Here is an 11566-nt window from a genome sequence, read left to right on the forward strand (position 1 = left end):
TAGCTCTAAAGTTACTTTGTGGGGAGGTGAACCCATGGGTTATTTCCCTCAATCACCCAAACAAGTTTCTCTCCTCGCCACCAGCCCTACCGCCGCCCCCCAAAACACTCCCTCCCTCCCACCGACAGCCCCCACGGCCTCCGCCCCAAGAGAGCACCTCTAGGGAGACGGTCGCTCCCCGCACCGCATGCCCCCAGCTCGCGTACCCCTCCCCCGGCCAGCCCATCCCCGGCTCTCCCCGGGCGGAGAGTGTCTGTGTATCTGTGTGTCTCCAAGAGAGTGCGCGAGTGCGTGCATGTGTGTGCGCGCGTGTGCAGGCGGAGGTGGGTGAGAAGCGGAGACACTTACTTCTCCCGGGCCTGGCTGTCGGACGGGACGGCGCTGCTGTTACTCTTGCCTTTGCCGTACATGCTTGTGCCGAGAGCAGCTCCCACTGTCACGCACCTGTCAACCCATCACAGCCTCCTCGGGAACAGCCCCGTCCCCATGGCGACCCACGCAGCCACCCCCACTATTGGCCGCTCCACGCCAAAGCTCCGCCCCCTTCGCCCAGGCAACGCGCAAGACTGACAGGCCTCCCCCTCCCTCCGGCCTCCCGAAGCGCGCGGCGGCAGCTACAGCCTAAGCGGCAGTCTCCTCCCTCCTTCCCTCCCTCCTGGGTTCCCTCCCTCCTTCCCTCACAGCTCTCCTCCCTCCTCCCGCTCTCCTTCCCCCCTCCCCCCTCCGAACCCCGGCGCAAGGGGGGAATTAGAAACTGCTCTAGAAGGATTTTAAACAACTGGCTGTTCTCTCCGCCGCCGCCCCTCCCCCCGCACCGCCCGCGCTCGTCTCCTCACTGGAGAGAAGGCGCTGGGAGGAGGGGAAAGTGCGGCCTGGAGTTTCTGGCAGGAGCCGGCAGAGCTGGAACCGTGGCGGCCCCAGACTTCGGGGCGCCGGCCGAGTACACTGACAGAGCTTCAGTCCCGGCAGCCCTGGGAGACGCCCCCCACCCAAGCCTCCTCTTCCTTCCTGCTCTCCTGACTGTGACCCGGTGCCCGTACCCAGCAGTGATCTCGGCAGCCCTCAACCTCCTCCCCAGGGTGTCGCCCCCGCCCTGTTCCCTAAGGGCCAGAGAGCGAGGGGTGCACGCGTTGTTCCCTCGACCTTCTGGCAGAGCTACCCAGAGCAACTCGCTTACCCTCCGGGGGAGTGACTGCGCCTCAGGACATTGGCGCCGCTGGGGTGGCGTCGCCTGGCTCCTGGGACCGCGCCCTGCGCCCCTTGGGAGCGCCCGGCCTTGGGCCTGCCTCCCACAGATGGCCCAGTGACTCCCAGGGCCTCAGTGCTCCTTTACCCCCGCCACTCCAAGCCCAGAGCCCCGGGGCGCACCAGCTCCCCTGCCAGATCTGCTGCACAAAAAGGCCCCAGTCATCCCTGCCTAGCCTGGTTTTCCACCCTCGACGGGTGGTGTCTACTCATCCTGACTTCTGGGGTGGGAAGGGCCATAGGAGACCTTTAAAGACACCCCTGTCCTTGCCCAGCAGAATATGTACGCCCTAGCCACTCCAAGCTCGATGGTGTGCAAAAACTGTGTTACAGTTGAAAGGCTGCCGGAGAATATTTCTGAATCCGAGCTCCTAATTTCATCCCACTTCAGTAAACGCAGAAAAGTTTCAGAAACAGACACAAACTGGTTCCCGATAGAACGACATACTTTCATCTGCGGAGGTCCCTGGATATAAAGTCAAACAGTACTAGTTGGGTTAGAAAGAATAGATGGGCATCAGAGTGACAGAGAAGAGGGGTGCAGGTGGGGTTTAGACAGGCGAAACAACAGGAAAGATGAATGGGCTTGACACAACTAAGGAAGGGAAGATGAACTAGATTCAAATGGGAAGAGGTGTACCTTTCTACCTCTATCCCTCACAGCTTTATGCTTTTAGTAGTAGGATTATAAAAATTCATATGAAGATAAGGAGATAGATAGAATGGAAAGAAATGGGCTTGTGTGGACATTGACAGCAAGTGATAGAAATAAAACATCAACAGAAGGTTAGAAAAATGAGAGAAAGAATCAGAAAAGGGGTTGGCAACCAAACATAAATCAAAATTGGGAGGGCAGAGGTGAAGAGAAAGGACCTTGCTATACTGATGTTAAAGAAAATGAAAAAAAAAAAAGAATTGGAAGAATAAAAGAAACAGGATTAGATGAAGCCATGGAATATGATAGCAAAAGAAGATGAGCAAAACAATAGACTGAATTATAATAAAGATATTTATTTTAAAAAGTACAAGTGCTGTTACTAAAAGGACAAAAAATCAGCTAATAGAAGTGAGAATAAAGAATGAAAAAATCACAAGAGCTTAAGTTGATTAATTTCCAAGAGAAGTAATTTGCCATTTTCTAATTTTAAATGCCCCCTTCTTTTTTTTTTTTTTTTCTACAGTGATCTACAGTGATTTGGTGGTGGGGACATGGCATCCATAGACTCTGAAGATCTAGAAGAAGTAACACCAAGCCAGTAAGCCTCTCTCTTTTGAACTGTTCCTCAAAATGCTCAAATGTAGATAGGGTTTGCACTGTCTACAGTCTCTACCTTCAGGTTAGCTTTATGTACTTTGTTTTTCAATTATCCACTTTCATTGGCTTTAACCCAAAAAACTATTATCATTCAGGGCTCCATCACCCACTGAACATTCCCTACAAGGCTCTGCTTAGAGAATGCTGTCATGGAAGGAGTTCCTGGCAGCTGCTTGCTGGTCCATACCTGGAATAAGGTAAGGTTTCCATTAAAAACTAAGAGTGGGCTTTGTAGTTATCTAAAAACAAATTAGTTACTACCCTTACTCTGGTGTTGGGATTCTCTAACTATGGTTCTCAGTTGTGGGACATAGAATTGCCTTAGGATGATTTATTTTTTTGTTACTGTAGTTCATTTTTGTTTGTCTGGGACCTCACTGGAATAAATCAGGCTAACTAAATCAGAACCTTGGGGATGGATCCAGGCATCTGTATTTTTTAAGCTCCAAGTGATTTTTAAATGTAACCAGGGCTGCTTAACTGTGCTCTTTAGTGTTCATTTAAAGACAGCCAATGGGCACCCTTAGATCTCAGAATGAGATTTTTTAGGCTGTGGCTACACCTAGCAGATGACCCTCCCCATGAAAAGCATTAAGTTATCTTTACCATGGACTTTACTTTCTACTCATTGAATCAACAAATTTGTTAATAGCATGAAAATGTATGACCACATGTATCTTATAATACAAGACCACAAATAGCCATGGTTTAATTTGCTATCTCCTAATGAGAAAGGAAAAGTGAAAGAAAACAAGACAGGCTGTTTGCTCTCTATTGCTGCAATTTATTCATTTGATTGTATGTTACCCAGATTTGATATATGGAAGAGTCCTTTGTGTAATGGTATATTTTCTGATACTTAAAAAATAAATAAATTGTAGATCTGCACAATGCGTTATGGAACTCAGAACAATTTGGTCTTAGTATATGCAAAGAATAAAATGCTAAAATGTATTAGTTGAGAACTTGCCAAGTTGATGTCAGTTATCTTTATGAGAATGTTATCCAACAAATATACAAAGTGAAAACATGACTGTTCCTGCGCATGGTAACCTTAAAGCTTAAGTAATCAAATCAATTACCATGAAAACATCTCAGCAGCTACCTGCACCATCTCTGTTTATTTTCTTCTTAATGTTTACACAGGTAAATAAAATGCTTCTTTGCCCTTGTTCAAACTATTTTGAGTACAAACAATGTTCTTTGCATCAGCAACCAGATCTCATGGGGCCAACGTTGTAATTAATGAGATTTGAAACACATTCAGAGCCAAATTTGAGATCCCAGATATAAAAATGAAGAGCCATTGTTTTATTTTCAGTTTTATAAAAGGGGAAGAGATAGAAGATTTAAAGCTTCCTAGTGTAAAGAATCACAATATATATTTTTAGGAGTTTTGGGCTTTTTAAAAAACCTCACACGTGAGGCTGCTTAATTTTGGGAAGCTGGATTTGTGGTTGGGGAATGCTGACTAGCTGAGCCACCAGAATAGAGCATTTGCATTTGAGGTTGATTTTTTAACTTTATTCTTTCAGATATAGAACCAGCACAGTACTCAGTCATTAGGTCTCCTCCCAAGTCAACCCCCACCATACGCCGCCATTTCGTTTGGGCTCTGATACACAATTTTCTCATTCTGGAACCTGCATCTTATTCTTACAAGTCTTTATCATTTTAAGACAGGCAGTTCATTATACTGTTCTACTCACCCTCTAGATTGACTACACAGTGCTTTGATCCTAATTTTTCCCTAAAACATTAAGGTTAATAATGTCTACATTCTTCCAGTGCATGAAACTTCAGAAAAGATTCCATTTGCTGTATAGAACAAAGGGATTTCTTCTTTATGTTTAAATGGAAGGTAATAGTGAATTTAATTATTTGTGTCACAGAATATTTATCATGCTAAGTTAAAAATATTTAAGGTAAGAAATATTTATTTAGAAAAATTAAACTATTCAAAGATTAAAATGGATTTTCTTATTTTGGGGTATTTTTTTCAAGTCACAAAACTGTTCTATTAGTTATTTCATAAAACTACTTTTAGTTTATGAAAATAACATCTTATTTACATTCGTATCACTTTTCATTTCAAATCACTTAACAGTAATACATCCACTCACTAATACTCAATGTACCCCAGTTAATGGGAATTTTCTCACCAGTTTTAAAACTGGGTAAACTGAGTCCTAGAATGATTCATTAACATGATCTGATCCATAAAGAAAATAGAACTAGTTCCAGGATGAGAACTCTGTGTTCCTGGCTGACAGTCCTGTTCCCAGACCATGAAGCCGCACCTCTTTCTCTCAGAAGTGACTATTCCACAGAGGAATGTGAGCAAGCTCTGAGATGTTTGTCAAACTGCATGTGAAACTTCACTCCCAGGAAGAACAGACCAGCATGCTCAGATTTACAAACTGCTTACGAGCCACGTACCAGAGTAATTGAATGAGCAGTCATTACAACTATAATGCTATGCAACATGGCCTCTTATACCAGAATATTAAATGAAATGGGGCCTCAAATTAACATTATTTGACACACTGTTATTGGTTTAACATCAGTTAATCTGAGGCAATGACTGTTTTCTTACCCTGTTGCCCTGGATTTTTAAATCTCAACTTAGATATTCATAAACACTTACCAATGGGTTTGGGAAGACAATGTGCAGATCTACCCATTCTAAACAGTTCCGTCTCTAGAGTACCTAGTCCTTTTTAACACTACTATGAATTTGAAATTTAGTGATTTGGACAAAATAAAATAATCCTGATGTAAAGAATTGTGCATAAACTGAAGATGAAGAAAATGAGGGGAACAAGGCTACCATGTATGGCAATTTCACCCACATTAGCACATTTTGCAAAACAAATTCCAAGCAATGCAGTGTTCACTGGTTGGACTTTTGTCATTCAGTATTGAAAGTTATATAATGTAAAGTATGCCAAAGATTATACTTTATTCAAAGTATTACTGTATGTTTTAGTGCATTCTTAAATCTTCACAACAGTTTTTCACCTCCTAAGTGTAGGCCAATATGTCTCTGCATTCTTGAAGTTGACAAAAGTCCCAATGTCAAGAGACAGGCTGTGCACCATTCCAGGCAGTGTCATTTCCTTCTGTTGAGAATAAAAACATAGAAAAAATACCTACTACATTTTCTTTTCATATTTTTCCAAAACAATTGGGTCCTCTTAACCAAGTGCAACAAAAAGAGAAGATGAGAAAATGTACAACTAGTGTATTTTATTTACCTTGAAATAGTTTATGGATAAAGGGTTGTAAATATGAGGGCTGTCCAGAAAAAGTCCAGCCATCGTAAATATAATGAGAACAATTTGCACAACATCAATGCAACCTGGCATTCAAGGAGAGTGGACTGGAATGTGCATGGCTAAACAATGACAACTTCACTGTACTAGTCAGTGGGGGTGGTAGATGCCATTGAGTGAGCATATGTACTGTGTGGCTGTCACATTCAAAATGACTGAGCAAGTAGAGCAATGAATCAACAAATCTGCATCCAGTTTTGCTTTAAGCTTGAACATTCCTGTGCAGAAACTATTCAGATGATTTAGAAGGCTGCAGCTGTGGACAGCTGGTGATTGGCAGCTTCATCACGATGATGCACCCACTCACGCATCATGCCCCATGCAGAGTTTTTTGTCAAAACATCAAACACCCAGGTGACTCAGCTCCTGTACAGCCCAGATTTGGTGCCCTGTGACTTCTACCTTTTCCCAAAACTAAAATCACCTTTGAAAGAGAAGAGATTTCAGACTGTCAGTGAGATTCAGGTAATATGATGCAGCAGCTGATGGCAATTGGGAGAATTGTGTGAGGTGCCAAGGTGCCCACTTCGAAGGGGACTGAGGCATTACTGTCGTATGTACAATGTTTCTTGCATTTTGTATCTTCTTCAATAAATGTCTCTATTTTCATATTACATGACTGGATACCTTCTGGACAGACCTCATATATTATGCTTTTAACCTCTTTAATAGTATTAACAATCTGCTTAAGACATGCTGAATAATATCCATTTCCAACAGTAATCTGTAAAATATAAACAGTGTTATCAGGATCATGTATACTTGGCAAAGATATGGAGGGCACTTTATATCATTCATTTTGGGGTGCTCAAAAAGTCACTGACACCAACTGGACCCCATCCTTTGTACTACAGGAAGTTCCTGAAAATTTCTAAGTATTCTGTGTAGTAATTCCTGTGCACCAGCAGCATCATCATTAGATTATGCATGTACAGACCAGTTTCCTCATTAGAGAAATAATTTTATAATCTCATTATCATCAACCTCCAAGCTCATCAGGTCTTTTTTCTCAGACCTAAACTCTTGAGGCAGAGGATGGAAGGATCCCCCTACCACATGGTGCTAACTTATTGACCTCATTAGCCTCACTTAACTTCTAAGACCCAAGTTGTCTGTGGTATTGGGGACCAGTGTTAAGGAAATGAAGAAAGGATCCATTTTTGGATTGTGACCTGCTACTGCTAGTCTGTCCTTCCTCTAACACTCATAGGGGTTTTAATTCTTTGAGGAGAACCTTAATCAGTGTCTACAGCTTTGTGGGTACTACTTGGGATTAAAGCTGTTCCTACTCTCTGGGTCAAGGAGAATTCTGACCAAGATACTGATCTCTGGAAAACTCTTCCTTGGTACCATGTGTGATGCTGATATGGAAATTACAGGCTCCAGGAGCACTACATCTATTTGCCCTGGCTTTTCAACCCAGTCTGGTTTCTAGAAGGGAAGCGGACAAAGAGCTCACTCTGGGGATGGATGTAGGTAGTGTGTGGAGAAGGGTGGTGAAGGAAGAAGCCAGTTCTGGGTACTATTTCCCACCCCTCTGGAAGAGTTGCTCCTACACTCCAGCTTTCCTGTACTGCTTCCTTTGTTGCTGCCTCTGCTTGGTGCCCTTTTCGGAGATTACAACTCTGTTCTGGAGTTTGGGTGTTTTCTTTGTTTTAAAAAATCATTTATCCTTGTGGCACAAGGAGGCATATGCCATGTCCATGTCTCGGGAATTTTCCAAAGGGTTGTGGGTGCTGGGGCATTGGGGTGCAGGGCTACATCTCATCACTTCAGCTTCCAGTCAATGCAGGTTCCTTCAAAGGGCTTTACCTCCCATCTTCCCAATTCCCTCCTTTAACTGTTCTTCCTCTGTCTTCTCCTTTGCTTTTCTTCCTCCTCCCCATAACCAGCCAAATAATCACACATAAGGAAATAGAGAAGTTTAGTGGAAACATATTAAATTGAAATGTATGAATCTTCTATTTTCTGTAAGTCAAAAATGGTTGCTGCCATGGTCGGGTGACTCAGTTGATTAGAATGTCTTCCTGTACTCCCAAAGATTGCGAGCTTGATTCCCTATTGGGGCACATGAGGAGGCAACCAATCGTTGTTTCTCTCTACCTTCGATGTTTCTCTGTCTCTTTCTCTCTGTCTCTTTCTCTCTCTCCCTTCCTTATAATAACACTAACATTTATCAAACCCTAACAAACCCTAACAGTGTGCCAGGCAAGGCACTATCTAGGTGCTTTACATGGAGCATCTCACTTTAATGCTCTTCACAATTTTTTAAGGTATGCGTTATTATTTGAAATTTTTTCTGGTTCATACAACTAGTGAGTAACAGGATTGTGCTTTGCACCCAGGCAGCCTGTCTCTTCAGCTCATCACAGGAATCTGATGCATAGATCCTTCCACCCACTCTAGCCCCTTCCCATTCTCTCTTTCATGTACTAATGACTCTGAAAGGGCGAGCTGCTCTGTGAATTCAGGTTGGAACCAGGTGGGATTGCTGGAGCAGGGTTTATGGGGTCTTGCTTCAGCATGGTAAATAGCAATGAACTCTGTTCTTAAATCAGAAATGCCGAAAAAAACCCTGCTTTATTGCAGCCTTGTCCTTTATCAGATACATCATTTCCTACCATTCTGACTATTGTGGATATCTTGGCTCCCTATAGGATATTAAAAGGAGAAATGATGTAGTATAGATCTATTTCTCTTTTTGATATTTAAAAGAGGCACGCATTCTCCTTACTCTTACTGAATTAGCCTTCATTTCAATATTCACTATTCATTTCAGTCAACCTTGTTCATTCCTCTTTCAGTCATCACAACTGCCAGATCTGTGTCTCTCTGTGATCTGTGGTAGATAAAACCTGAAAACCAAGATCTTTAATTCAGATTCCACTTAAGAAAAGGGAGACCTGGATCACTGGGTCACACTACTGCCTCTGGAAATGCTCAAAAACTGGTTCCCTACATCCAAATCAGCAGATTACAATGTGCTTTGGATTCTTTCTTTTTTTTTTCACGTGTGGTTTTCCTTTCCTGGTGGATTACTGTAGTTCATTTAGTTCATTGTTACTTTTCCTTCTTCTCTTGTTTTTTTTTCTTTTTTTTTTGGCTTCACTTCCTTCTTCTATTGTTGTAGCTGTCTTTTTCCTCTCATCACTTTTCCTGTTGCCTTTCCAATTGGGTGGGGTCCCCATCCAACTCACTCACTGTCTGGCTCTAGCATCCTTTCGGTCCCAGGGGAGAACAGTCTTGTGCCAAATAGTCTCAATCCTAGGTCATCAGAAAAAAGATCCCAGCAACTAAGTATTCCTAAAGTTTTCCTGTATTGATTTTATATTAGAATGAAATCAGAGATGCCTAATTGGGGGGGGGGGGACCAACCCCATTTTCTTGGCCTCCTTGGCCCACACTCTTCTGAACACTGACAGCACCAACATCCATCAAATCGAACAATGAAATCAACTTTGGTTACTTAGCATAATATAAATAAACTTGTAATATTCTGTTAGTGATGGATCAATGTCTCCTATCTTGAAAATAAACATCAGAGCTTGGCCTCAACATTTATATAGCAGCAGGAGACCATCATTTTGTGTTAACATTCGATTACATTGACATCAAGACAGATTTATTAAATTAATAAATAGCATATGATTTTCAGCCTTTCATTTCCAACTCCCTTCTGCAAAGTGATCTTATGAAACCCTTCATCCATGTTTTTGATGCATTATCTATGACCTTTATTTTTTTTACTTGTCAGTTTATACTCAAATTAATTTTTAAATATCCATATTTTTCAGATGGAAAATTTTAATTGGTTATTAAGAACAAAGTTAATAGTGAGAGTCATCAAATCATTAACTGTTGAACAATTTCACTGGCATAGTATGTGAAGGGGAAGTATTTCAGATGCACTGTTCCAAGTTCTGAATGTAGCTAATGGCAAAAGCCTGTGGTTCCTGCTGCCTCTTCCTTTCACTTGCGACCTTGGGGCTTTCGCCCTGGCTGTTTCCTCTGTCTGGAATGCTCTTCCCTCTGCTCTTTGCATGGCTGGCTTTTTCTCATTACTGAAATCCGCTGGAATGTCATTTCCACAGAGAGGTTTTCTCTGAGAGTCCTTTTCAACGTGCTTACTCTCCCGTCCTCAGTCCCTTTTCATCATGTTGCTCCGTTTTATTTTCTCTATAGTCATATGTTACTATCTGAAGTGTTTATGATCTGAGTTACCCTGTTGGCGTACATATTCCATGGAGGGCAGCGGTTGCGTGCTTCTTCTCATACTAGACCCCATGTCCCAAAACGTGGAAGAGAACCGGGTTCTCAGTGACACTAAACACTTACTGAGTAACTGACTGGCCGACTGACTGAATGAACAACTCGAAGTCATTCATATGTGAATTGCCTTAAATCCTAGCTCACTTAGACGTTTGCAACATACCCTTCCAGCCCTCTACCCTACCCTGCAGGCTGGAGGCTCCTTATATTCTCAGGAACAATAGTGACTGGACAGAGGGCATCAGCATACTTTTCATATTTTAGGCTTTGTCTGACTAATTTATTGTTCCAGTGTCTAAACCACTTTAGCAGAATTTTGGTGAGCAGGACATGAGAGAGAAATATTTCCTCCTCTTTTCTATCACCGCAGATCTAACTTGCTTAGCGTTCCAAGTGACTTAATGTTGCTGACAATAAGGAAACAAGTAGCACACGGTCATCATGTCACTCTCCTTTTCAAAAACCTCCATGCCTCCTCGCTTCTAGGGTATCTTTCTCTTCCCTCAGTATTCACCTGTATCTATAGCCTTCAGTACGCTGCAGTTATTTATACATGTCTGCCTCCCTGCCAGAGTAAACACTCCTTGAAAAAAGCCTGTTCATTTACAGACATTGACAGTATACCTGCATGTGAAGCTTGACATGGGGGAGTATTTGTTGAAGATGTTTCTCTGCTTTCAAAGTCTACAATTCCTACCTCAGCTTGTATCTTGCCTTTGGGAAGTGATTACTAATATTTCTTTTTTAAAATATTTTATTTATTTATTTTCAGAGAGAGGGGAAGGGAAGGAGAGAGGGAGAGAAACATCAATGCATGGCTGCCTCTCATGTGTCCCCCACTGGGAACTGGCCCGCAACCCAGGCATGTGCCCTGACTGGGAACCGAACCGCAATCCTTTGCTTCATAGGCCCGCGCTCAATCCACTGAGCTACACCAGCCAGGGCCTAATATTTCTGAAATTAAGTTTTAGTCCCAGCAACTGAAATCTGACCACCTGGATGTGAATGCCCTGCTCCATTAATTGTTAGCTGTGTGATATTAGGCAAGTCACTTAACCTTTCTGTGCCTAAGTTTTATCAAGCGCAAAATGAGATGATGTTACTAAGTGGGTACTAGGCTACTATGAAAATTGAATGAGAAATTGCATGTATTAGGTGTAGCATTGAGCTTGGCATATCATAAGTTTTTGTGAATGTTTATGAATGTTTTCTTTCTAAGTGGACTGGTCTATGCCCTATATGGTTTATCACCATACACAAATGTACTTGGTACATCTGTTTACATTACATCACTTTGTACATGCTGTTCCCTTTCCTTGAATGGCCTTCTTTATTCCTCCCTGACTCCTAACTCCTTTGAAAGCTATTCTCTGATCTTATAATCTGTATTATGTATAATAAT

The 11566-nt window shown here is 42.4% G+C and overlaps 1 protein-coding gene across 5 annotated transcripts in view; it reads right to left on the reverse strand.

The window, feature by feature from the left end:
* SSBP2 (single stranded DNA binding protein 2) overlaps positions 1–498 on the reverse strand; it is a 247817-nt gene extending 247319 nt beyond the window's left edge. For 2 of the 5 annotated variants that reach the window (XM_037159305.2, XM_037159306.2), the window contains exon 1: positions 349–498. In XM_037159305.2, coding sequence (XP_037015200.1) covers positions 349–410 — 62 coding nt within the window. In that variant the 5' untranslated portion in view covers positions 411–498. The remainder of the gene's footprint in view (positions 1–348) is intronic. The other 3 variants (XM_037159303.2, XM_037159307.2, XM_037159304.2) reach the window with 3 other exon arrangements.
* Positions 499–11566: the final 11068 nt, after the last annotated feature.

Source organism: Artibeus jamaicensis, unplaced genomic scaffold (assembly GCF_021234435.1).
Source record: "Artibeus jamaicensis isolate MK-2021 breed Jamaican fruit bat unplaced genomic scaffold, CSHL_Jam_final contig_373, whole genome shotgun sequence".
Classification (NCBI taxonomy): domain Eukaryota; kingdom Metazoa; phylum Chordata; class Mammalia; order Chiroptera; family Phyllostomidae; genus Artibeus; species Artibeus jamaicensis.